The sequence below is a fragment of the Columba livia genome, chromosome 5 (genome assembly GCF_036013475.1).
Source record: "Columba livia isolate bColLiv1 breed racing homer chromosome 5, bColLiv1.pat.W.v2, whole genome shotgun sequence".
Lineage (NCBI taxonomy): Eukaryota > Metazoa > Chordata > Aves > Columbiformes > Columbidae > Columba > Columba livia.
Window position 1 is genome coordinate 40,193,625 of NC_088606.1, and position 27,896 is coordinate 40,221,520.

Below are 27,896 nucleotides of genomic sequence, written 5' to 3' on the forward strand. Positions count from 1 at the left end.
GCAAGCAGAGGTGTGGAAGAGGTGGCTAAAAGCAGCAGATGAGATGGGGGTGAGGAGCCAAGAGTATGCATGTGAGGGAGCTGCAGCAACGTGGCCCCTCCCCTGACAGCACCTTTGGTCAAACCTGTTGGTTCTGCTAAGCAGATCTTTGCCTCTCCTGCTTCCCGATTTTGCTCCTGAAGATGCGTGGGCTCCATGATCTGTCAGGAAAGCTTTGTCAGCAAGCTAGCTTGCTTGAATGCATGAAACCAGAAATCTTGCAGCATTGTTACCTTTAATTATGTAGACAGGGATGACAATTCAAATTTATACCTGTTCTTTCAAAATGGGTATTGTAATTTTAAAACAAATTGTACAGACTACTCTGAAGACTTAGTGAGCAGAAGGGAGAAAATGTCTATTCTTAGGTTTGAGATCTGCAGAAGATTTTAGTGACTAGAATAGTGTGTAGAAGCTGAATTTTCTTTACGAAATTTGTCTGTTGACTTCAGATATCTTTAACAAGCTGTTCCTAATTAGATAATGCTCTTCTTGTAGGAAAAAAATAAATGCCTCTCAGGAATACAAATACAGAGGGGGTTTTTTAGAGTCCCCACGCCTGATTAGTTCTGTGTGTGTGGATGTTTATTTGTGATAAGCAGCTGTGATATTACTGGTGCAGTTGTTATAGCATGTGCATGCTGTGCAGAAAACTGAAAACAAAATAATAGTGAAGAAGACGTTGTTGACCAGCTTTTCATTAGAGTAACAAGATGTTTCTGCTAGAACTGCAGAGGGACTGAGTAGCAAGAGATGACATGGCAGGGTAGAGAAATGCAACAAGCTTGCTAGGCACAGAGTGAGTCAGGATCACAAGACCCGGGGAAGGGAAGGTCTTATGCTACAGATGCAGGGGTATGTGACTTTGTGAGCTTTTAAAACATCATTCTGTTCACTTTATATGGTATTTTGTGTTGTATGCTACAGGAAAAGTATGCTACTTCTCTTTTTAGAACTTGAAGAAACCAATGCCTTGCACTTAATTTGCACTCTGGTAGAAATTGATTACAGCCATTTGCATGTGAAGTAATTATTACCTGGTGTTATTGAACCTTACATTTCACTAAACTGGTGCTATGTTCCTCTTTCCTTTGGTAGGGATCCTAGGTTAAGGAGACTAGATACATGCCTGAGACATATCTCCTTTGGCGATTTGCAGTTCTGGTATCTGCAGAGGGATGTGACGAGCACAGTTCTGCGCTTCAGCAAGGTTTCATTCCTGAGCAGGAAAGAAGTTGGATGCCAGAGTACCAGTGCTTGTTCTCCCATTCCTGTGCTTCCATCTTCCAGCACAGAGTGTCCTCAGCCCGTTTTCTAAATCGGTGGTCTCTGTTGGTGAAGATGCTCAAGAGAGCTTAGCACCATGTGCTTGTTTAGGGCGTTTAGCAGTTAGGTCAGCGGTGGTGAATGTTGCACTTCTCCGTGGCCAAAGTAAATGCAACTGGAAGGGACAAAGTCATAAGTAAAGATTTCCTTCTGGAGATTGAACTTCACTGGCCAAGTTCATAGGATAAGTTCATTAAAGTAAAATTTAGGACCTTTGAAAGCAGACGTTTACTTGCAAGAGGTGTTTTGCTGTTCTCGCCGGTCACATAGGTCACTATTTGCAGACGGTGCCTTTCCTGCCTGCTGCGGTTTGTTATCAAATGCCAGCCTGCCGCCTCTGGCAGTGACGCTCCTGTGGGAAGACAAAGTGAGCGTCTTACAGCCCATCCCCCTTCCGGGCGGCTGGAAGATGCGCAAGGGCTCTGTCAGGGTGAAGAGCGTCCCCTCAGGGACAGGGACCGCGCCTCCAGCTGGCGCTGCCCGGGCCGACCCGCCCTCCCGTCAGTGCCCGGGGGCTGGGGCGGGCTGCTCTCTGGCGGTGGCGAGAGCGGTTGCTTTGTAGGCTACGGCTGTGGGGCTGTGCCTGCCGCGGGGCCGCGCCGGGCCCACTCGCTGGCCCTGAGGAGACCGCGGTGCGGCGGGCGGGACGCGTGAGGAGCGGAACAGTGCAGGAGGCGGAGCCGCACCGGGGCCTGGGGGCGGAGCCTCCTGGCGGAAGCGGCGGCAGGGCGGGCGCGGGGTCTGCCGGGAAGGGCGGGGAGCCGTGGGCCGGGCGGCGTGCGGCGGCGCTTGGGTCGGGGCTGCTCCCTCTGCCGCCACCGCAGCACGGGGGAGCCTCCCGCGGCGCCTGCCTCTACCCGGTCGGCGGGCGCTGTGACAGCCGGGCCCGGAGGAGCCGTCGCCATGCACGACGCCTTCGAGCACGTCCCGATCCTGGAGAAGCTGCCGCTGCAGATCGACTGCCTGGCGGCCTGGGGTGAGTCGGGGAGACCGCGGCGCTGCCGGCCCGGGCCGCTCCCCTCTCCCGGGCAGCCGGGGCGCCCTGTCAGCCGTTCTCGGGGCCTGCCGCGCCGTTCCCTGTGGCGGGCCGGGGTGACCGCGTCGCTCGGCCCCCGTCCGCTGTACCTGGGGCGGCCGGCGGCTGAGCGTGCGGGCAGCGCAGGAGTGCTTCTCCGGGTTGGGCTCGTTGTGGTGGCTTCGGGGCCTGCTGTCCTGCTCCCGTCCGGGGGCTGCCCTGCGGTGCCGGCGGCTGCTGCGGCTCCCGGGGCTGTAACCGCGGCTCGGCTGGTTTCTCGCTAAAAAGAGTCCCATGTGTTTTGGCTAAAATTGATCTTAGAAAGCCGGTGGTGTGTTCCACTCATGGAATTAGAGTCCGTGTGTGTTAACAGTATATAAATGTAGGTTATGTTTTTGGGTATACTCGACAGTCAAGGTTTTGGTCAGGTGATTGCACCAGCTGTTGTAATGTTAAGGCTTGATGAAGCTTTTCCTACTGCTTGATCCACTTCCATCAGATGTTCTGCCATTGCACAAAGTTGGTAATTAAAAAAACTCCAGACACTGTGAAACTGTGACCCATTTAATGTTTTAAGAACAGCATTATAACCTGGATAGTAATGCCACGTTTAATCATGGGTTGTTTATGCCAGATTTCTGTTGTAGACAAGATGTGAAGGTAGTCTGTTTCTGCAGTGAGGCTTTTTGTCTTTTATCTCTTTGAAAGCATTGATTTTTCTGAAGTAGAAAAAAAAAAAAAAGGCTAAACCCACAGGCATGTGACAGGATGGTTGTGTTAAAAGAGGGAAAAAGAGATGTGATTCTGTCTCTACAACTTTTCTACCAGGTGGTAGAAAATCGTCTTGCAGTAGACAAGATTTTATTAGAATATCAGCATCTTTGGCAATGAGTGAGTGCTAAATGTAGAAAGAAATATTTGTGTATGCTTCTTTCCTATGTGATCTTCAGCAAGGAGGAATAATTTCGGTCATATTTCATGACCCAGTAAAGGTTCTGTATCTTTTGAATGCTATAAATAGGAAGAGTCTGAAACTGTCACAGAGTTTGTGTATGAAAAAATTCTCTCTTGTAAATATTCAGTGAATCATCCAAACAATTCAAATGCTGTTTAGGCAAAGCTGCCACTGTCCTTCCAGGCATAGCTGAGTATGTCAGAGAGTTCTTATAAAAACTTGGACATTAAAAAAAAATAACAACAAAAAACCACACGGAGCTCCGTGTTTTCTTCCTGTTATGTAGCTCTATTCCTCTCTGGGAGATATTGGAGTTTGAAGACTAGTTTATTGCCTCTTTTGATTTCACAAAAGATGCAGTAGTTTGCTTCTTTACCTTTGTATAAACAAGTGGGATGTGATGTCTAGGCTGTACTCTCTTTTATTGCTTGATCTCTGGCCATCCTCTTCTGAGAATTAAAGCTACTTCTGAGCACTTCCACCAGAGAGATGGTAGTACATATGTATGAAGTCACCACAAAAAGTCGCTTATGGAATTTGAAACAAGTTTCTAAGTGTTCTCATAAATGTAATTTAGCTGCGAAGGGCAGTCTTTGTTGAAACTAATTAGACTTTTTCTTCCCTTTTTTTGTAGAGGAATGGCTCCTTGTTGGTACCAAACAAGGGCATCTTCTTCTTTACAGGATAAAGAAAGACATAGGTAAGTCGATTTTAAGAATGGCACAAAAAGTTGATTGTTATTTCCTGTGCTGTAAGAGGTTGTAGGGATGTTAACACAAGTGTGTTTAACTGCTGAGTTTTTCCTACTTAGATTTTAATATTTGTCTGGGATCTCGGGTGAAAGTGTACATACTGTTTATCAGATGTGCAAGGAAGATGGCAAATAGTATCAACCTTTTTTCCTACTGTAAAGTGTGTTTTATAACAGGTCTCCATATGTTTGAATTTATACGAAGTTAGTGTAATTTTTGTGTATATGGTGTGCACAGCAGTGCCGTGTGCTAGTTGCCAGAGGTTTGATGTTTGCCTTCTGATAATGAAGGACTGGATTAGTGAAAAAGCAACTTTATTCAGTGGGTGTGTGAGCATAAAGGGATGGGGAAGAAGGATCCCTCCTAACTAGTTCTGTCAGATTTACCCTTCTCCCTGCCTCTTTGACAGTTATAAGTGTTCATAGTCTATTTTGGAGATGCCACAAATAGAACTGTTCTATTTTCGGTTTAGTTAAAATTGATTTTCATTAAACAGATTCGTATTTCATATTATCTGCCATTATGTAGAAACTGATGTTATTGAACACAGTAATGCAGTATAGTGTGAGACAGGAAAGAAAAACCCAAACATCTGTTTCCAAGTTCATCAGCTCTTGGAAGGATGTTCATTTGTAGCTACTTGGATTCTAGAGACTGAATGCAGGTTGCTTTTTCTGAAATGTGTAGGCTGTCTATTCCAATCAGAACATGCTAGTCTTGAGTTACTAGTGTCTTATCTCACATGGTAAATTTCTCCCCCTTTTTTGCATCAATGCCAGGAGAGGTTATGTCATCAGAAAGTGTCTGTAAGTCTTTATCCCTAAAACTCCTTTTAAACCCTTGTGGCGTAGTGTTTATTCCTTGTCTACTTTGCAGTGATGTGCTCCCTAGCAATTTAAATTGCTGATATTAGATTGGTGTGCAGAAAGTCTTTATGGCTATCTTTGTGTCTCTGGGTTTCATAATACTTAAATATAGTTCTTGCAGTCTAAAATTCCAGCAAGGCAATAATGTAACTGTTGATGATGTTCTTGGATGGGTACAAGAAGTGTAATTTAAATTTTCACCTGACTATGCAGAAGACCTTCTGATGCATTTAGCTATCAAGTAAAAGATAGCACAGATACATTAGAACACTAACTTTTCTGGTGTTAAGTGGCCAAGTTTACCTTCATAATTCTTTATAATCTTTTTAGTGTAAGATGTATGCAGCCATAAATTTAAGGGGAATTTCAGTTTACATACTCTCTCAAATCTTTTTGGTAGGTTGCAATAGGTTTGAAGTGACGCTAGAAAAATCCAACAAGAACTTCTCAAAAAAGATTCAGCAGGTAGGAAATATCATCTTCTTGATGTGGGAACAGTTTTCCAGTGTTTTCAGCCAGGAAATGAAATATTGAATGTACTTCTGGAATCTCTGCTAAGCTCAACAAGTTTCCTCCAAACTATAGATTCTTCTAGAGGTGGCACAGCCTGCTGCTTTTGCCTGTTCTTCCCATAACAGGAATAAACTTGGTTTGGTTGCTAAAGCAGAAAGCAAGGCACTGGAACTTACAGGTTTAATTTTGGCTTTTATGGCAATGCTGTGGTTTGCTGGAAGTCTTCAGCTGCTCTGAATTAGAATATTTTTTAAAAAGATGGTACTATACCAACACACTGTAATATATAATTTGACTCTCAGATAAAATGCTATAGGAATGTAAATGTAATTCCCTTTGCTTGGAATTTAGAACTAAAGTAACTAATTATCTACTGCCACTCTTACTACTCTTTGGTGTGGTGTGTGTTTTTTTTGTTTTGGTTGTTGTTTGTTTTGTGATTTTTTTTTTTAACAACTTTGGCTCATTGCTTTCCCAAGTATCAATATAAGCACTTAAAGGTTATGCAGCCTCTTTGAGCAATGCTCTGCATATTTTTTAGAAGTACTTCTATACTAGTAACATACTGCTTATTGTAACATTTTTACCAGCTTAGGTTGCAAGTTGTATTTGCTTGCTTGTAAAAACTGTGTGCAAGTGAAAGGGGTTGCGATAGCTGGAGGAAAGTTGTGCCTAGAGAGCTGCCTTGCTGTTTTCATTATTTTGAGAGTATCTAAGATGCATTTTCTTAGACAAGCTGTAATCAAGCCTTGTTCAGAAGTTTAGTTTGTGAATGAAGTCACTAATAGAATTCTTTCTTTCAGATTCATGTTGTTTCTCAGTTTAAAATCCTGGTCAGTTTATTAGGTAAGTGAAGAAAATGTTTTAATATTTAATGAGCTCCTCTCGGTGCAGTTACTTGGCTGAATGTGGCACCACTTCCACACACCTGCATAGTAGTCCAGTTGTTGAAAAGTCATTGTGTAGCACTTAGACTTACTCTGCAGAGGAAGCATTAGGCAGCATAGGTTGAGAAGCAGCTTTGTTTGTTGTAAGCCAGCTTGGAGCACAACATATTAATGCTAAATTTTGTGATTGAAAAGGAAAAAAATACATATGAGTATTTATATAGTTTGTCTGTAGTTGGCATGTATTTATACACATATATATGTATGTGCATGCATGTGTGTGCACCATATGACTTATCTGATGTGTTAAACCAGATTCAGTTTATGTGCAGGTTGCAGTCTTTTACCATCTTGTGGAAGATCTAAGCTTGCCTGTCTCTGGCTATGTTTGACCTTATGATCTTCCTATGTCTTTTTTTGCTCATGTTGCTACTCCCTTCTTTATGATCTCCCAGTCCCGGCCCTTCCGACTCCAGCATGTGTAGATTTCTGCTGCCTGCGTCCTCGTGCGTACAAAACCTTGACCGCAGCACTCTCCCTTTGCAACTGTTCCCTTTCTGCTAATTTCAGGAGCCAGTTCAAAATGGCCTTTACTTATACAATCATCCATGGTGAACTCACTCTGCTCTGGCCTGCTTGCTGTCCCTTCCACTCCCACTTCCTCTGCTTGGTTGGCGTCTGTTCTCGATTCCTGCATGTGATTTTACCAGTGCTGGTATTAGTCGTCTTTTCTGCATTTATTGTCGTATGTTTGTATATGCGTTAGCACTTTTCAGCTTTTGGGAAAACATTCCTTTTCCTTTCTTGCAGCTCTTAGTTTCACAAGTTGTTCTTTTTATGTAAGCATAAAATATAACTTATTTCAGTTAGCAATGAGCTCTGTACGTATTAAATATTGAATAATAATTGGAATTTTGTTTAAAACAGAAAATAACATTTATGTCCATGACCTGTTGACATTTCAACAAATCACCACGGTTTCCAAGGCAAAAGGTGCATCTCTCTTCACTTGTGATCTTCAGGTAAGAGAACACAATGGCACAGGTGTTCTTACTGCTTTTAATAAGTTCAGCGTTTTCATGTTGCTGTATAGATTAGGTTTGTTAATTTTGTGTTACATGCAAGTTGCTTGGGTACTAGTGCTTTTTAAAATTAGTGTTTACTGGATGTTGTAGCTTCGCTTAATGCAACAATTTTCAATTTAGTCTCTTTATTTTTTTTTTTTTCTTGTGCTTCATAAGATATCTTCCTGTGCCTGTTGTGATTGTAGCCTTTAACCTCCTGATACAAAACTTCAGGGTGTTTTTATCCCGTAGTAACCTTGACTGTCTTTTTTGAGAAGTCCTCTTAAAAAAAAAAGCTATTCCCTTTCCTTAAATTGCCAGGGTACTAACTCATAGTGGTTCCCTTCACCAAGTGTCTCCATCGCTATTTTTGTTATGTTTCTGTCAAACTGTATTGGCCCAAGGAGTCCCATAGCAGTTTTGACAGATTCAGTCCATAATGTTTCTGTAAGGTATAGCAATCCTCTCTTCTTGTGCTGTTGTTTATTGACTCATTTCTATCCAAGTGCGTTTCTCAGCCTACCCATGTCATTCAGAAACCTTAATCATAAACAGAAGAGATGGCTTAGTGCTCTTTATCGCTTTTTATCTCTTTGCCACATGAGGCAAATTAAGTATTTTGTTATTAAATATTATTTTGTTATTAAATATTTTCTAATAAGTACTTAGGCCTTTCTGCTTGTTGAAACTAGTTATGTCTTTCACGGTGCCTTTAAATCTGGTAGTTCCAAAGCGCCTTATTTTTTGTGTGTACAGGCACTTAGCTCTGCTAGTATTTAGTGTCAGGAAACTTTTCCAATAGGCTAGAATATTAAACAACTATTAGTGGTTTTATTTGTCAGTATAACGCATTCTTTGCATTGTTGTGTATCCTCCCCTTTCCTATACTGTAGAGTTCAAGCTATTTATCCTAGTCTTCAGGGCTGGGCTGATAGTTCTGTGCTTATCTTCTGTTTGTGTGTGGTTTATTTTATTTATTTTTTTTTTTTATTTCCTTGGTGTCATGATCTTTGCCAAAGCTCATTTTTAAGTATCCAGCCCCCACCCTCCATGCTTTCTTGTTTAGGGAATGTCCTTCTGGCATGGATGAACAAAGCTGCTGTTCAGCTGACAGTGTTGCTTCAGGCTGAGGGTTCTTTTGGCATTGCGTTATCTTACCTGTCTCTTAGTTTAGAAGTTCCTATGAGTTAGGCCTCTCTATTTTCACAGCAGTCGGATACAGGAGAAGAGGTGCTGAGAATGTGCGTGGCGGTACGGAAAAAGCTACAACTTTATTTTTGGAAGGACAGAGAGTTCCACGAACTACAGGTGGGTTGTTTCTGTAGTCCGTCATGCCCCAACAGGGAGCATAGTTGCTCTTTACTGCTCACTGGACAGTCCCTGTTGCTAGAGGCACCGCTGATGTTCAGAGCATTGGCTCCTGTTGGTTTTGCAGTGATCTAACAATGAAGCAGCAAATGAAAGTGAAATACAGGTTGAAATCGCAGTTAGTGACATTCATACAGTTTCATAAATTTAATCAACAGCTTTTTTCTGTGTTTTAACATTTTGGTTGTAGCATGCTTCTAAGTCAGTGAAATGCATTAGCATGCAGCCTTCCTAAATGTCTGCCTAACAATAAACACAATGGAAGTGGGTGCACTTCTACCAAAAGTTTTCCGGGTATGTCGTTTAAGTCAAAGGGCAGTTATTGACAACAAGCACAGAGAACTGCACTTGTGAATACTAGGATGGTAAAAACAACAGATGGAAATGGGTAGAGAGCTAGACTACTCTTCTTAGAAGTGACCAGCTAGCTCAGAGCATGCGTCTTTATTATGCATGCGTCTGGCTGTTTAGTTGTATACTGGCATTCCTTGACCAGCAAAAGTCAGGCTTGTGTAGTGGGGAATAGAGTGTCAACAGCTGTGCTGCCTGTTACGCTCTGTGTTGCCAAATTAGACTTTTGCTTTTCTCTTGTGACAGCTATTTTAACCTGTTTTTCTCAGGGGGACTTCAGTGTACCTGATGTACCCAAGTCTATGGCCTGGTGTGAAAACTCCATCTGTGTTGGCTTCAAGAGGGACTATTACCTGATACGGGTAAGACTGGTGTATGGAATACAGCATTTAAGAAGATTTGGGTAGAAGTACCCACTATGAAAGCTGCTCCTGTGCTCAGGGATTTAGCTAACAGACGTTTATGAAAAACAGCATCTTGTACTCTATGCATTTTATAAACCTGTATGATCTCTGTGCTCAGCTACTCTCATAGTAACAGGACTACATCATCTCAGATGCTCAAGTATTAATTCTTTATTTCCAAATGATGTGTAAGCAAGATAAATGATAGTATGCAGAAAATGTTTTTTTCTACTCTTTAAAATGGTATATGTTGTGTTAGTGATTAGTCCGGGTTGTAAATCCCTCAAGGGGTTTTTGGCTGTGGTCTTATGCAGCTTTGAAATTTAGGTTTTTTTGAAAAATATTTTAAAATTTTTCTTTATTATTCTAGGTGGATGGAAAAGGATCCATCAAGGAACTGTTTCCCACAGGGAAGCAGCTGGAACCATTGGTAGCTCCTGTCGCAGATGGAAAAGTTGCAGTTGGCCAAGATGATCTAACAGTTGTGCTCAATGAAGAAGGGATCTGTACTCAGAAATGTGCCTTGAATTGGACAGATATTCCTATAGCCATGGGTGAGAATTAGCAGTAATTTGTTAAAATTTGCTTCTTTGCTCCTTTATATATGACAAATTTGTTATGTTCCCAGTATTTGGAAACTGGCTGAATTTGAAGTGTGACAGTTTCTAAAGTATTTTAAGTTGTACTTTGATTGTGCAAGGTTTCATGTGTTTATTTTTGTTTCTTCCTCTTCTTTGCTTCTAGTCTGTATGCCTATCTCCTCCTCAGAAAATAGGCCTATTGCGTATCTTTTATAAAGGGACAAGATTTGAAATGGAGGGTAGTATGTTAGAGCAGTGTAGTTCTTCTGAGCATCTGAGTGCCACAGAAATTCCTTATGTTGAAAGATGAGCAAAAAGCCTGGTAGTAGTCTATTAGCAAGCTGATGTCATTTGTTTTCAATAAGCAAAAAAGGGGCACATTTCAAGGGAAAATAAATTTAAGAGAAGACTTAAAGTTATGGCTTGTTTCAAGGCATATTTGAGAACAGTCAACTTATATTTTTTACTTGTTTCACTACTAGAACACCAGCCTCCCTATATCATTGCTGTTCTGCCAAGGTACGTGGAGATACGCACTTTTGAACCCCGTCTGCTGGTACAGAGTATCGAGCTGCAGAGACCACGCTTCATCACCTCTGGAGGGTACTGAGTATAACTGAGTTACCTTTGTTGGGCTGTCTGGGTGTATGGTAGCACTTTGAAAAACTGGGACAGGAAGAACTTTTCTAACTCACTTGGCTTAAGAAGTAGCATTGCAACTGTTTTTCAGGATCAGGCGAGTGTCATGGTCCTCCTGCTTTGCAGAGTGAATGATAGGATTGAGTTTGGGAATTTCTGACCACTGGAGATCCATTCTCCTGCTTTGCAATATTGCTCAAATTGCCGTTGTATCTGATCCATGTTTGTATTAACCAGAATTGGTTTTTTCAGATAGGGTATTGCTCCTTTCTCAGTGCTGGAACTTAGTAACTGACCTTTTTTGTCTTGTTTACAGCACAAATATTATATATGTGGCAAGTAATCACTTTGTTTGGCGGCTCATTCCAGTGTCCATAGCCACACAGATCCAGCAGCTTCTGCAGGACAAGCAGTTCGAATTGGCTTTGCAGTTGGCAGTAAGTGTTTGCAGCAGATACATTTGTGCAAAAGTACACAAAAGGATATTTGCCTTCTGCTTGACTAACTAGTCTGGAGAGTTTAACCTCCATATTGTCCGCTTTGCACAAACTGGTAAACTCTAGCCTTTCGTGACTTCAGTTTTAGTTTTGTGCTGCCATTTCTCTCTGTTGATTTATCGTGGTTTAGATGTTGAGATATCATCTTGTATGTGAAAAATGGTGTTTCTTAGCTGTTTTATCAGTTACTGTCTTTTAGACTTGGAAGTCAGTTGGACTTCATAGTCTTCAGACTACTTGTAAACCATGTTGCTTGGAAGTGTGTGATTTGTTTTGTTAAAAGACCAGGATTTTTTGTGATGGCCCTCCATGTCACTGCTGAAATGTAGTAATTTCTTCGATATCCTGAAGCAGTAAGCTTAATTATATTGCTGTTACTGTTTTAGGATTTTCTGGTTTCTGGGAACTTTCTTGAAACTACATTAAAATGAATTTGTTGCATTTTGTATTGCTGACTGGAAAAAAAAAACACCACAGAACAAACCTTTGAATAGGCAAATGATTGAAGAGAGAGCTGCTGTGATAGAGCAAGTATATAGGTAACAAGAGGCAGCTTTCAAACGTTCTAGGTTATCTCAGTGATACAGTAAGCATAGCATCTAAGAATCACCATCAGAGATGTTCACTTTGGAAGATTATCCACTTTCTTTTTATCCTCTCTAGAGGATATTACTCCTGTTATTTCTGTAGAGTGTTTCATTCTCATTTACAAGACCCAGGAGTTATTAATGTTTGTTAATTTGTATATGTTTAGGAAATGAAAGATGATTCAGATAGTGAGAAGCGACAACAAATTCACCACATAAAGAACCTCTTTGCCTTCAACCTCTTCTGCCAGAAACGCTTTGATGAATCCATGCAAGTTTTTGCCAAGCTTGGTACAGGTAAATGCTTGGGTTCACATTGAGATGCTTTGGTTAGGAGGAATGAAATGAAGCTGACAGACTGTTGTTTGGGGTTTTTTGTTTTCTGTTTCTGGTGTTTGTGTTTCGTTTTTGTTTGTTTGTTTTTAATGGTTTGAACCAGGGGTTATCTTGTCCAGACCAGTCTCCTGTGAAGGGCAAATAGGCCAGGCAGATACTTAGGTGTTTGTTTTTTTTGTGTGGGTTTTTTGTTTGTTTGTTTGTTTGTTTTGGTGAAACTGGTTATGGTACTTAATTAACTTCAGTCAGTGAGCTAAATAATGAATTTGCCCTTTGTGCAGAATACGTTTGTGTTGTAGACTGTTCTACAGCTTAAATAGCATATACATGTGTTGAGGGTTTCAACAACTTTCAAAAGCCTACTTATAGCTTTGAATGAAAAATAAGGAACAGCTGTTGATTTACTAAATCCTTGGACTTGGACCAAACTGAGGACCCTGTTTCATGGATCAAGCTACTGAAGCCAGGAAACTTTTCAGTGGTTTTGGAAGTCAAAATAGTCTCTGATGCTATTCTTGTGGTTCATGCTGGGGTTAGTGGAAGAATACCTGGAGGCTGGACTGTACCATAGAATAGTGCATAAGACAGATTTCTTTATTGGTGGCAGCGTATGCCATGTGCATTTAAACATAGAACTTTTACTTGTTTTGATGACACTTAGTGTCATATATACTTTGGAAAACTACAATTAAGGAAAAGGACTGAGAACTCAAAATACTTTGAACTTAAATTAGAAGGCAATAATTTTGGATTTGCTTAAACTCCATGAAAATGGGTGCTCATTAGTTACAGATGGTGCTATTTGATTCTTGTTTCAAAAGCAAAGTAAATATTTTCTTAAAGCATTGCCTATTCCTAGAAATCCTGTCTTACTGTCAGAGTTGCTAATGCTGGGATTCTGTAAGAAGAGCACTAAGAGGATTATAACGATGGCTTGTTCTCCAGGTGTGTCAAGCACACAGATTAGAACTTGTGCTTAGACTTTGAAACAGTCTTTCTCTTGTTTCTTTTGCCTTGTTTTAGTTTCTTTTCTCTAAAAAGCAAATTCTGTTATCTGGAACCTCATGGACATACAAGTTGATTACAAACAGCTCTGTTGGAAAGCTGAGCTTGCTCAAAGGTTACATATATTTAAGGTTTGCAAAAAGAATGTTATGAATGGTTACTAATACTAGTTATTTTTTGCTTAGATCCCACTCATGTGATGGGTCTGTATCCTGACCTCCTGCCCACAGATTACAGGAAACAGCTACAGTATCCCAACCCCCTGCCAGGGCTCTCTGGGGCAGAGCTGGAGAAGGCACATTTAGCTCTGATAGACTACCTGACTCAAGTGAGTGCTTCTATATCTTTTTAGAGCAGGGTTGTTCAGTTTTAGTGTACCTTCTTGGTTAACTTTGATGTGCAGGAAGCAGTACGCCTACTCCAGCTCTGTCATGCTAGCGTTAATGGCCTGTCTTCATGGTTGGAAGCTATGAGAAAGGGGAACTGGAGGATGTGAGGTGCCCCAAAGATATGTGTGAGACATCACATGTGACTTCTGTGATGACTAGGCAATACTTACTAATGGACCAAATCTGAACATGGGTCTGGTGTTTTATTTCTAGTAGCATTTTGAAGAGGGCTTGAGATCTTCATCTTCTGTTTTTGTTTGGTGACTGTTGTGGAGGGCACTCTATCCAGGAGACACATCAAAAGTATGTGTTACAAGGTGGAACAGGAGGTAGTGGGTACTGTAACTTTCTGCCCTCTTTATTTTGTTGTAACTGGAAACTGAACTGTTCTGTTGCCATTCTTATTAGACTGAAAATAAGCTTGTGTCTGAAGGAAGATAATTTTCGTGTCTACTAGTTCAAAACCTAAATTGTTCTCCAGATGTTTTAAATGTCTCCTGACTTCTCTAAAATGTCTCTGTTCAGGTTAACTGAGTTTCCCTCTGACTATGTTCTCCAGAGTCTTGACATCTTGCAAAGCTATAAATTGCAAAACAAATGCATACACCTGAGTGTGGTTGGGGAATTGATGTGTTGAATAGTCGGTAACAACACAGATTATTTAGGAAATGACTAAAATGAGTTATTAAATTGATTTGATTTAGTCTTTTTCCTTGGTGGGTTATATTTGCTGAGATGAGATAGAGAAACCCATGGCATTTTAGTGTTAAAAATTCATTTGATGTCCTGCAGAAAAGAAGTCAGCTGGTGAAGAAGCTAAATGATTCTGACCATCAGTCCAGTACTTCACCACTCATGGAAGGAACACCCACAATCAAATCCAAAAAGAAGCTGCTACAAATCATTGATACCACCCTGTTAAAGTGTTACCTCCATGTGAGTCTCTGCTTGACCTAGAGGCCTTTCCTTTACCATTCAAGCTCAGTTGGAATTTCAGGTTGAAACTTTTGAGAAGAAGGATAAGGTGCTACTTCGGAAATTCTCACAGATCTGTCTATCTTTGGTCTAAAAATGATCTCTGAAACTTCAGTGTTAGCTAGTTTGCTCACTGGTCAGGAAGTAGTTTCATGGAGTAAAGCAGATGTGTCCATTTGTGGTCTCTGCTTCTGTCAAAAGAACGTGGCCTTGCGTGTGTATTTTGAAGTTCTAATGAATGCTTCTCGTGTTGCCTTGTACTGTTAAATGCAGGAGACTATGATCTTTGCTATCAATGGTGTCTTTCAAAGCTGACCTCTATTCTGGAAGTGGGAGAATAGGTCTGATATATTGAGTTTTTTCTATCCCAACAAATCAGGGAAATGAAGATGGGCCTTGATCTAAGATGTTAAGCTAAGGATGTCAAACTCAGTTTGACCAGGGAACACATCAGCCTTGTGGTTGCCTTGAAAGGGCCGAATGTAATTTTAGGACTCTATAAATGTAACTACTCCTACATTTATAGAGTCCTAAAATTACATTCGGCCCTTTCAAGGCAACCACGAGGTGACTGTGTCCCCCAGTGAAAATGAGTTTGGCACTGCTGTGTTAAACTGTCATTTCTTATGCTATGAGACTTTTATTTTCCCCACTGTTCCAACTCATGTTTTTTTGCTGTAAACTTAGGAGATGCTCATGTTTAAGCAGAGTCCATTTTTGCTTGCAGACAAATGTAGCACTGGTGGCACCATTGCTACGTCTGGAGAACAATCACTGCCATATTGAGGAGAGTGAGCATGTACTGAAGAAGGCACACAAATATAGTGAGCTGATAATACTGTATGAGAAGAAAGGTCTGCATGAGAAAGGTAGGTATGAGGTTGAGGTGGGGAGAGGAGAAGGGATAGGAGCATGTATTCCATTCCTAGTGTTGAGTTTTAACTTCAGTGAGCAGGCAATATTCTGAAGAGACTTTGTTTCTAGGTCTATCTCTTAGTTAAATTGGTTTTTATTCCAGTTACCCCTTTGGCCTGTGTGTTTAAAACAAAGCTTTGTTTTGTCTCTGGTAGCAGAACATGAAAAATGCACCTTTTAGTGTTTCAAGCTGGAATTATACTTGTTATTATAAAGGAATGAACCTCTTTGTTTTTCTGAAAGCATTACAGGTACTGGTGGATCAGTCAAAGAAAGCCAACTCGCCTCTGAAGGGTCATGAGAGGACAGTACAATATCTACAGCATTTGGGTGAGTGGGAGCATTGCTTTTGTGAAGTGTTATGCTTGTTGGGCTTAGTGGTTATTCTGCTGTTCAGCAACTTGCTAGAGACTTACCAAGTTAAAGGGTATCCTTGTCATCTAGTTTCTTGCGTAATGCAAGCTTCAAGGATTAATCCATGAATGTCTTGTTGAACCTTGACTATCTTATTGGAAAATATTCTTTGTTTCCAATAAAAACTTCCGTTGGTAGAAAATATGGTGTAGTATTTTGAATTTTCTTCCAGTGGTGACATACAATCACTGCCAAAAGGAAGGTTTAGCCCTTAGAATTGTCAAGCTTTCCAGCTGAAAGGCTAACTTCCAGTTGCTGGGTCTTGTAGTATCTTTCTTGAGATGAAGAATCCTATATGAAGTTTTTTTTTTCTGTGTATGGTTAGACCCAGGTTATGACCTAAGTGTTGTAGTTGCTGGCCACAGCATCATGGTAGGAACTTACTGTGTTGACTCTTTGTTGTGAACTCCCAAGTCCTTTTTTGGTTTTGCTATTTTTGAGAATAGTCCCTTCCCATCCAATAATACTATTTTTCTAAATACGGAAGTCTTTAGTATCACACTAATAGTTTAGTAGTGAGTAGTGTATGAGAGAAATAACTTTGTTCATCTCCTAGTCTTACACTGTTGGCAAAGTTTGGTATTCTGTAATTACTTTTTAAAGAATTCCTGCTGGCTTCTGTTAGCAACATGTTTATTCAGTGATAATACGTTACTTACAATGACATTGGGAGCTTTCCTGTTCGTGCCATATCTCTGTCTTATACTTATTCATTGGTGTCATTTGGTGACATCACCATCCTAGAGAAGTGTAGGTATGTTATATAGAGCATACAGCTTTAGAAAACAAACTTCTAATCTTATTTAAAAAAACAATTCTGTCATCTTGATAAATTAATCTTGATTGACCCATGTCAGCTGTTTTTTTTTCCCTGAGATTTATGATGTTTCAGACCTGTAAGTATCCAAGTTGTCCAGAATACTTTTCTAAAACGTTGGCAGCTTGCTAGAATTCTTTTAGTCTTTGGGAGCTTCTCTGGTGTTTCAGGACCTCCCAAAAACCAGTTTTCCTCCATGCTTCTTGCTCAGTTCTTTAAGACTGATAATGAATATTTGGGTCTGTTCACTTCAAAGTAATGAAATACAGTGGAAACAATCTAGAAAGTTAATTATTGCTAATAGATGGAATGCTTTACACTAGTGTCACTTGCAGCTTTCTCCCCACCCAGGTAAATCACAGAAATGTAATACTCTGTGTGTTTTAACTGGAGTAGCCGTTCTGCCTTGGTTAACTGATAAGTGTCACTTCTGGGAGTCCCTTAAATAAGATGATAAAAACATTTCAGGCAGTGGAGTTTCTACGGCTTTTTTTTTTTCCCCTTGCTCTCCCTTTGGTGAGGCTTCTGTAGTCATGAGCTTCTAATCCAGGTAATGGTTGACTTAAAAAAAAAAAAAAATTTAATTATGCGGGATGTATTTTTATTTACTTTCACTTACATTCTGTGTTATCTCTTACTCATCTCTTGTGTTTAGGTTTTTGGGCATTTAATTAAGTTTTCTTAAATGGTTCTCAGGTAATTATAGAAAATGTTATCCAGGCTTGTAGCTGTGGCCTTTAAGGTCATTGCAGATTTCGGTTTGAGACTTGTCATGCATCAACAGAGTAAGCACTTATTGTTTATTGCATCAAAGCAAATATTAATTGTTAATTCAGTGACTGTCCATGCCCATCAAAAATAAACTTTATCTGTGCAGAGTTAGGCACAGGAGAATGATGTGTTTGATTGGGTGGTAGGTGTTGTTCTGTATTACAGTATTCCTTATCTGTTAAAGTAGTGGCATGCAGAACTTCTTCCTATTATAGCTGATATTAGGGATTTGTTGCTAAAAAAGTTTGGAAACTCAGTGTCTGTGTTAATCCCAGCAGCACAGAATATTCTTGCCTGTGATCTGCTGAGGGAGCCAATTGGTTTGTTTTCTGTTGTGTTACACTCTTGGCCTTTTAGTATTCTGATCTATAAACTTTGGTAGTTACTTGATAGGTTGTTCTTCTCCTTCTGACATCCTGAGTGTTTTGAGTAGGTTGTAACTTCGTGTTTGATTTGGTCATGATTTCAGCAAAGGCAGCTTGATCAGTGCTTTGGAAATAAGCTGTTGTAGTTCATCTCACTCATGTTTATAAGGAGTTAGATTTTCTTTGTCTCTTTTTTCTATATGAGAACCTACTCCCGTGATTTGTCATGTCTTTTATTTAAATTTTCTCAGTGGCGCTAGCAAGCCCATTCCCATGTAATTCTCTGTGAATTCAGAAAGTTAATTGAGATTCAGCAAAATTCAGACCCATGACCCTAGTACCATTTGCCAAGTCACTGTTTTATTTCTGAAGCTTTGAAATTGGCTCTTCTGGGGACTATTTTAATTGTTTTACTTTGTAGTGCTTACCTTCTGTTTTTTAAAATCCTGTTACTGTGAAGCTGCTGCTTGTTTTAAAAGTTTAAAAAGTAACTTACTCCTGATGATATTAAGGGATAAATAAGAGCAAACAATGGCTGCCTTTTTATTGGGTTGGTGTAGGTTTCTGTTTCTTGTGTAATTGTTGCTTTGTTTCAGCAGTGAATGCATCAGTGGGTTCTGATCCAGAGGGTAAGGGGAAAGTCATGTTTTACTAATATGTTTATAAACTTTGTGAACAAATTTGTCCAAATGAAATTATTCTTTTACAGAGGCAGGTCTTAAATTTTCTGAAAAGCTGAGAGGTCACTACCTGTCACGTAGCTTCTGTGCCTGTTACTTCAGTACTGTGGTGCTTTACTACTTGTTATGGAAGCATTTGACCCTTTGCTATAGGAGTCATTAGACTGGCAGGCTGGAAATGGACTGAGGAAAATTACACAAGTAAAACTAGAGTCTTCTATCCTAATTAAAAAAAAGTAAGGGAAGATTTTTGCAATGTGATTAAGACAACAGAGCTCAGTTTTGGTCTGAAAAGTTTATATTTGGTGGCATTTAATATTTGAGTTAATTATTGGTCCTTTTAAAAATCATATTTGCAAAGTAATGAAATTGTGACTTTAGTGTGGAATGTGTGTTTTGTTTGACTTGAAAAAAAAACGAACCAAATTCTTCCTGTAAATTAATCTTTGCTGGCTCTGAAAGCATCTGCTTGTGTTGTGAGTAGAAAGATCTTTAGGATTTTAACATTGAACACTGCTGGTTTTTGTATTCCAGGCACAGAGAACTTGCATTTGATATTTTCCTACTCTGTCTGGGTGCTAAGGGATTTTCCTGAGGATGGATTGAAGGTAAGTGTGGTTGAAACAGGCACATTGCCATTGAGATTCTTAGTGTAGTGTATGGAATTGGGAGAACTCAATGTAAGAAGCCAGGTATTAATGCTAAATTGAATTAAATGTAGAATTTATATTTTCTGTGTTCCATACTGTTGTAAGATTAGCAGTAGATAGAGCAGGACAGCCTTTCAGTTTTTCTCTTGCTTTTCTCTTCTTGGAATTCCTTGTAACGTGTAGCTAGGAGCTTTTGATGGAACATTTAATGTTATTTATATGCTTTTTGTGCAAGAGCTTGATTGAAGATTTTAATGTCAAATGTTTAATATGCCTTTCTTACTTTCCCTTTCCTCTTTGGTATAGAACTGATTTCCTATATTTCAGAAGTGTTGGGCACTGTAAATCAAGTGTTAACTAAGGCAGAAGTGGGGATATTTGTTAATCCTTTCAGATGCGAGAGAGCTTCTGGGTGCCTAAATATGATGCTCAGATGTTTTTATATTTCTTATGCTTATCTTTGGACATATGTGATGATACGCTGGGCATCAGTGCCACAGAGAAAATGCACTGTGGCACTTAAATTCTCTGAATAAAATTTTGTTTAACAGATATTTACAGAAGACCTCCCTGAAGTGGAAGCTTTGCCACGAGACAAAGTACTCAGTTTCTTGATAGAAAATTTTAAAAGCTTGACTATTCCTTATCTGGTAAGAACTTAGTCTGTACTAGCGCATTACATTCAGTGCAAAATGTTTTGTGTAAGGCTTTAGTTCTCCAGGTGTTGGAGTCTGATGCTGTCTCAGAGCATGCTAGCTTTCCTATAAATTGTGCAAAGAAAAAATAATTGAAATACATGAAATCCTCAAGTCTTGCCTTGGTAAAGGCAAGCATGGAACTGTTGCTTGCTTGTAACAAACTACTTCCTAGAGGAAGTTTCTGTAACTGAACCTGAACGTGTATTTACAGGAACACATAATTCATGTCTGGGAAGAAACCGGTGCGGAATTTCACAACTGTCTGATCCAGCTATACTGTGAGAAAGTGCAGGGCTTAATGAAAGAATATCTCAAGTCTTTCCCTGCAGGTATGTTTAGTCTTTCCTGGTGGGAGGACCAGGGGCATGGACAGCGCAGGGGAGTTTTCACAGTATGTCGCTTTAAGCTTTCCCTGTTCATACCCAGAAGGTGATATCCCAAGTGATGAAGGAACTGGAACAACAGAAGTTGTGGGTTTGTAGAGAAGTCTAGTTTATTGCCTCCCTAGAGATCTTAAGGGACCAAGTGACACTTTGTTCATGATTAAGTGTAATGGCAGCTACTGCTTCCTGAATTCTACACTTTAAGGGTAGGGAAGTGTCTTGAATAACTGAGTCTATTGTTTAATCAGTCACTTGATGTGTTTCAGGGAGTTGAAGTAATTTGACAGGTGCACCAGAATCCCAGCCCATATAACAGTTTCCTCAGCATTTGCTTCCTGCTCATAATGATTTGTTTCTCTTCTTCTGCGTACTAGTGTAGTGAAAGAGTTGTCTTACTGTAGACTATGTTGTTTTCTTCCATGTAGATAAAACTCCTGTGCCTGCTGGGGAGGAAGGAGGAGACTTGGGGGATTACCGGAAAAAGCTTCTGCTTTTTCTGGAGAAATCTAGCTGGTATGAACCTAGCCGGCTAATTAGTGACTTCCCTTTTGATGGTGAGTTCAGTTTCCATAGATTAACTAAACCCTAGCTTATGGCATTGTACAGCAAAGCCTTCTCACTGATTGTGGAATCGTGGTAACTAGAAACAGAAAAGATGGCTGGATCTGTAGTTGCAGGCCACTGATGTGTAACTAAGTCTGGTTTTGCTGGTGCAGTTGGGTTTACCAGTGTCTGCAGGAATCCTGTAACTGTTCACCTAAGACCTTGTGGTGTCTCCCATCACTTAAACATTTAGCCTAACTTTTTGATGAGCCTGTATTGCTCAACAGGTCTGAAGTTTTTTGTATCTTAAGGTTACATAAGTATTCATAAAATGTTACTGAGACTAGTGTGAAGCAGACTTACAGTCTCTGTGTAACTTTAATCTGTGCTCAGACTACAGTCCCTTCTGTTAGTTTGGTCACTAATGGAGCTTATGTTGTCTTTGTGTAGCTGTTGACTAATCCTTCATGCTCTCTCTAGGTCTCCTGGAAGAACGTGCTCTGCTCTTGGGTCGTATGGGGAAGCATGAGCAAGCTCTGTTCATTTATGTTCATATTTTGAAGGACACCAACATGGCTGAAAAGTAAGAATTTCTTTAGTTTTTCTATTTTTGTCTTTTACTCACTGCCCTGTGGATAGGAAATGTTGTGAAATGTTGCCGTATGTGGAGCATGAATGCTGTAAGCCTTCAGGATCTTCTTGGTTTACGTGTTTTCTTGACTCTTAGGCTCTTCCGGATATCCACAAATGATGATACCAAACCCCTGAGGCTTACCTTTTCATGCTCTTCTATCCTTGCTCTTTAGAGCAGTATGACTCATCAATCCATTCTTTGTTTCCACCTGTTCTCAGCTTGTGAACTTCCCTGTGTTGTCCTTTCTCTTTTGAGACATTCAGTAGCCCAGGTGGAAAGTTGAGCTCCTTCCGTTAGCAGGATCCTCATGTATCATATCAGTGAACACTCTGAGTAAATCTGCAGTACTTATGTGAAAATAGGGTTAACTGATTCTGACAAGTATATCTGAACACTGGGGCCTGTTCGACATAGCTTCCTTTAAAGCTAGTATCAGCAAATGCCTCTTAGAGGACATTCCCTGGCTGGTATACACTAATAAACACCTTTTCTTTGTGATTCAGTAATTAGATATATCTACACATATATTTTTATGCTATGATGTGTTGATTAGATACTTTTTTCCCCCCTTTTTTTTTACACAGCTGAATTAAACTTGGTTTCTGCATGAATGCTTTTCAACTTGTTTGGAAGTGGGAGACTTGCATAAAACCTCCCTTTTTCTCAGCATCATAATGCAGAGTAAATGGTGTAATTTTGTTCAGCTTGATTAGTTGATCAGAATTGGGTGTACAGTCACCTAACTTGGATGACTTCACTAACCAAAGCTTCTAAATGTTAATTTCTGTGGACTGATTCTCTGGGTTTCAAAACTGTCCCTGCATTTCACTTCGTTCTTCTCTGTTCTAGCTACTGCCACAAACATTATGACAGAAACAAAGATGGCAACAAGGATGTAAGTAGCTTCATCTTCCTTTTCAGTAAGGATGTATTAGACTATTCATACCATTCAGGGCTTTTAAAGTTTTTGCTCTGTATAGACTTTTTCAGGGTTTGTGTATGTGGACAGGAACCTGTGTATAAACTCTTGGAATTTAGGAATTACTAGATGATTTTTTTGTTGTTGTTCTTGAGAATGTGACTGTATCACTAGAGTTGAGGATATATGCTGTTGCTGAGGTTGTGATGGAATTTAGAACACAAAATACTCTGTGTGTATTCCGCATACTTCTATGGGAAAGTTAATATTAAAAAGCAGTCAATTGTTGGTTTCTAAAGATGATGAATGAGTTAGGCAAGATGAGGGAGTGCGATTAAAACTGCTTTCATAGAAAAACTTTAGTGTAGAATGCAAGTCCTAAGACCTCGAACATAATTGATACTATTCAGTTTTTGTTGTTTTGAGATGGGAGCTGTTTAAATGAGCACTTCAGAATTTTGAAAAGCATGGGTACAGCTTATTAACACCATTGCTGTGTTCCACGAGGACTGTCAGTTTTGGGTAGGTGCAGTGGTTTCAGAATTTTCCTTTTTTGTGCAACAGGTCTATCTGTCACTGCTCCGCATGTACCTCTCCCCACCGAGTGTTCATTGCCTGGGACCAATCAAAATGGAAGTTCTGGAGCCTCAAGCCAACCTGCAGGCTGCTCTGCAGGTCTTGGAACTACATCACAGCAAACTGGATACTACCAAGGTAAGAAGGACTTGTAAGTACTTGGTTTGTCCTGTTGGCAGAAGGTACAGGAGTAGGCAAGTGAACAGATTGTAACAGTGTCAAGCTAAATGTGTCAATTTCTATTCTGTTTTGTTCTTTATTCCTTGTAAGTTTTTTTCTAACTTAAGTATATTTTGGTCCAGGCAATAAACCTCCTCCCAGCAAATACACAGATTAGTGAGATTCGGATCTTCTTAGAGAAAGTCCTTGAAGAAAATGCCCAGAAGAAAAGATTTAATCAAGTACTCAAGAATCTTCTCCATGCTGAGTTTCTGAGGGTGAGTACCCACCACCTGTCATTTATGGGAATGGTGTTTTAAAACCGATGTTCAATGAACTGTTTTTTATACGGAATATAATATGTGTCCTCTAGATTGTGCTGTAGTGCACCTGAAATTAGTATATGTGCATCAAGTAGACTGAATGTCTCCTTACAGGAGGTGGCAAGTGCATTCATTTTAGTTTGGATGAGGTGTGTGCTGTTGCAGTGAGTGTCTGGACTCACTGAGCTCTGGTGTGCATTGCAGGATGATCTCAGAGAGATGGACTGGATTTCTTTCAGATAAACTACACCAGATGATGCACTTCAGTAGTTCATCGGAACACCATTAGGGGTTCGAGTGCCTCAGTCTGTGGACCAGACTAGTTGAAAGAAAAATCTTGCAATTCGGATAGTGTGGGTGTTGGGTGTTCAATACTACCTGCTTTGCTCTACAGACCCGTTCCTTTTGTGTTGTACAACTTTCTAATATAGATATAGCCACTGAAAAATGTTGTTACAGGTTTCATTTTCACTGGACTAAGAGGGAGCTGTGGTGTGGCATTGCTTTTTGAGCCAGTTTGTGTTTATCTTTAATCTTCTCTAGGTCCAGGAGGAGCGGATCTTGCATCAGCAAGTGAAGTGCATTATTACAGAGGAGAAGGTGTGCACTGTATGTAAAAAGAAGATAGGTAACAGGTGAGAAAGCATGTGCCTTAAAGTTTGTGAAGCTATATCAAACATGAAACTTGTACACTTAAACTAAGAATGTCGCAAAACTTGGAATGTGTATATACTTTGGGAGAACTGCAGTATGAGGTGACATTTGGAGAGTGAATTGGAAATTACGTCACTCAGCTGGGTAGCTGGGAAAACATCAAAGCTTTAGTCAGTGAAGTTTATTGGAAGAATTTAATCCTGCTTTCAAGAAAGGAGAGTAATAAAATCCCTTCAGAAACTTGTCAGACTTCTTACTTCACAGCTCTAGAAGGCTGAAAATAACTTCTCGTACTGAATTTGGAAAATTTGGTAAGAACAATACCTACTCCTTGCTTCTTAACTGGAATTAAGAAGGATGAAATAGAGAATATCAAGCGAAGACATGTGTAATGGCTTTGTGGTTCCCTGGCTGATATACATTTTGTAGCCTAATTATCTTAGGACATCTAAAAGTAGAACTAGTTCACTTGGTACCCAGATAACAGTAACTTTTCTCCTACCATTCCCAGTAGGTAATTATGGGTTGGTACAGAAGGCAAATTTTATTTGTACTTTTTCTTCTTTGAATTCTAGTGAAATGCCACATGACTAGCTTATTCATTGTTTCTCTTGTTGATGTGGACCCTTCTGAGATACCAGTAGCATTCACAATGATAGGGAAAGGTTCTTTTTTCCAAAACATTTTCATGAATGTTGGTCAAAATATACTTACTACTGTGCATGTTCAATTTTTTGCTGTTAGCATGTAGAACATAGCATCAGAATTTAAATTTACATATGTGGCATTGCAGTATTGTTTTAGTTGTCAAGGATTTTTCTAATGCTGTTAAGTTCAACAAGGTTTTGAAAGTCAATCATGTCAGTATGTCACCCCATCTTTAATTTAGTAGCAGTGACTTCCAAGTAGTGTGTCTACAGAAATGTAGTATTTTTTTAAATTATACTCTTACAAAATCCATAGGAATATTTTGTCTGGTTTTCTCAAGAATATATTCAGACTGTAATTTAAACTGCAAAGTATCACTTTCATATAAGCATCTTTTTCTCTTTTTCTGATTCTGACACAATTTGGATGTTCTTGCTTCAGTAGAGAAAACTGTATTAACAGTTGATTTTCATGTTCTGTTTCTTCACAGTGCATTTGCTCGATACCCTAATGCAATAGTTGTGCATTATTTCTGCTCTAAAGAAGTCAACACATTGGACACCTGACTTTGTCACGGTCAACATTCATATGAATTTCAGAACTGACAACTTAAGAAGCTGATGCCTCTGAGATTTTGTTTTTTTGAGGCTTGTTGCTAGGTTCTCATATACTGGGTAGAAGTCAATTGTAACTGTGGACTAACTGTACTTGTCTGGCAATATTGATTTACTCAAAAATTACTTTAACCATGTTACTACAGAGATGGCAACTACACTGTACCTCATGGTACTCAAATGAAGAATGGAAACTGATTTTTATAGAGAGTTTTGTATTGCACTCCAACCTTGTGAATGAGTTGTTAGACAACTGTTGGGCCTTCACCACAAGTCAAGTTTTACTATAAAACTTACCTCTTTAGAATGACAACGTTGTGATTTGACCTTGTATGTAAATAGCTCCTTCAAAAGAGAAAACTTCCTTAAAGCCTTTGCGGCTGCATCAGTGTTTCATGGAAATCACCAGGTTTTTGGCATTTAGAAGGCTTCTGTGCCTATTTCTATGCCTAGAAATATAATTTTACTTTCATCTCAGTAATGGGAATGTTTAAATGCTGGCCAAAGGAATCTTTTTATTGATGTTCAGTGTTACCACCTGATCTTCTGATAAGCAGAAGTTCCACAGGAGGGAGTCAGACAAACAGTAAATACCACTAGTAAGCATTTTTTTCTTTTTACTTTAGTTTGAGCTGTAAATTGAATTAACTTCTGTATTGTTTGCACTGAATATGTTCACTCTTAGCATGAGTGGAAGCTCGGAGACTATTCTAAGAAGTTCACATCTGCACTCATACCAAAAAGCAGAGAACAGTCTGTAAAGCAGCTTCCAAAGGGACTGAACGATAGTTATTGCTTGAGTTTCTAGGCTACACTTTAGATTTGTGTATATGAAGTCCTTTGGTCTCTCGTTTACTTTCCAACATTGAAGTAAAATCCAGAATATTTCAGCATCTCTATTTTAAATGCTCTAGAACTGTGTTCTGCTCAGGCTGGTACTGCTCTTAAGTCACTCTTGGGCCAAAAGTCTTAACTACAAAAACTGGATTGTACCATACTCCTTGTAGGCTGTAATATATTTGTCTAACTTATTTTTCCACAAACTTTAATCTATAGCAGATTTGTATGAGGAATATTAGAAGCTGTGATTGGTGCAGAGGGAATCAGTGCAGTGGTAATGAAAAGGCAGCAGTAGCAAACAACCCAATAGCTGGGTGTCTCACTCCCAACATCCCAGTCTAGCAATACTTAGGTAATTATTAAATGGTATGAAGCATGACTTGTAACTACCAGATATCACCTTCTAATGGACAAGTAGATGGATAAAGCCTGTCTGCCTAAGGTCTAATTGGATCCCAGTTAACATCATGGGTTTACTTAAGCCATTGTTATGTGAGTGTTTTTTAGGAATAGATCTGCCGAAGGCTGACGAGTCCTAATACACTTTCATTTGCCAGTGTTAATAGTTTCTCCTGATAACTGTTTGTTTTTTTCGTTTTCTCATGCATTTGTATTTATTGTTTGCATGCTGTGCATTCTTATTGGGTTTCTTGATCCGGTGTTTTGCTGCTTCTGTCCTTGATGCCTTGGGCAGTATTGCTACTGAGGTCTTTCTGCAGGGGCTGGGTAGAGGGAATCTGTGGTGTTAATGTTTTTAACCTTGTATTTCTTCTATTTGGAGAAGAAAGCCTAAAAATACTTATATTGGATTTGCACATTCTGTATAGATCTTTATATACTAGTTCAGGTACAGAGGGAAGATGATTTGGGAGAGTTGGGTTTACAGGTCATTGAAAATGAAAGAAGGGTATTTTAAAAGGCCCTTGTATTCTTTGTATACAGATACAACAATGTTACTCTGATTTTTACCTATCTTATGTTTAGTATTCTTAGTCTGATTTTTATTTACCTTCATTGTCTGCTACCAGGAGAGCTGCATTCACACATGAGGATCTTCATTGTGCTCTTACTTTCACGGTTAAGGTTGTGCCTCTGTTTACCTCCATTGTGTACCTTTTACAGACATGTGGTTTGCAATGTTTTTTTTTTTCCTTTGGTTCTTATAATGTGGTTTGGGTTTACTAACTATACAGCAGATTTATCTAAAGCAATAGATTGTAATAAATATTGTGAACCAGTGTGTGTTTCAATCATTGTGCAGTTAAACTTCTCTAGGGTGCTGTAAATGTTTTTACGTATTAGTCCTCACTTTCTTCTGGAAGTCGGACCCAATGCAGGGGCTTCCAGTATCACCCCTTCTTTAGTATGTGTAACTCAAATGAGGCTATGTCATATGAGAGCTGTTAGCACTTTGCAACTTTAGTTTGACTTACAGGTTTATCATATGCTTGTGAATGTTCTCAAAACACAACTAAACCCACTTTTTGTATTCTCTCTTTGAAGAATGTTTTTCAAAGTCTTATACTGTTAAATATGTACTCATTACAGAACACTAAAATTACTGACAATTTATTTTTGAGTGGTGGTACGTTGTTTGTAGGTGGGGAAGGACGTTGAGCTCTGTGTGACCAAATCAGGAAATGTTTAGGTTCACAGGTTTGCAGTTGCTTGAATTGTAGGTCATAGACTAGTCTAGTGTCGGAAGTAAAATATAGATCTTCAGTTCTCTCGTTCTATAGAAACA

At 39.6% G+C, this 27,896-nt stretch overlaps 1 protein-coding gene across 4 annotated transcripts; it reads left to right on the forward strand.

Annotated features, from left to right (window-relative positions):
* The first annotated feature begins 2,095 nt into the window (after positions 1-2,095).
* Positions 2,096-27,390, forward strand: VPS39 (VPS39 subunit of HOPS complex). 4 transcript variants are annotated; one of them, XM_065065893.1, is made up of 26 exons: positions 2,096-2,341; positions 3,970-4,035; positions 4,867-4,893; positions 5,354-5,418; positions 6,270-6,312; positions 7,281-7,375; positions 8,627-8,725; positions 9,406-9,498; positions 9,911-10,094; positions 10,604-10,724; positions 11,077-11,197; positions 12,012-12,141; positions 13,371-13,513; positions 14,367-14,510; positions 15,277-15,418; positions 15,708-15,794; positions 19,046-19,119; positions 19,713-19,811; positions 20,071-20,188; positions 20,668-20,796; positions 21,266-21,368; positions 22,269-22,314; positions 22,903-23,052; positions 23,217-23,351; positions 23,940-24,031; positions 25,189-27,390. In XM_065065893.1, exons 1-26 carry the CDS (start codon positions 2,269-2,271, stop codon positions 25,262-25,264), a joined length of 2,655 nt encoding a protein of 884 aa, XP_064921965.1. In that variant the 5' UTR covers positions 2,096-2,268; the 3' UTR covers positions 25,265-27,390. The 4 variants fall into 4 exon arrangements, with proteins under 4 accessions (XP_064921965.1, XP_064921962.1, XP_064921963.1 ...); XM_065065890.1 differs by having other exon boundaries at positions 2,125-2,341; positions 8,630-8,725; XM_065065891.1 differs by lacking the exon at positions 4,867-4,893 and having other exon boundaries at positions 2,125-2,341.
* The last annotated feature ends 506 nt before the right edge of the window (positions 27,391-27,896 follow it).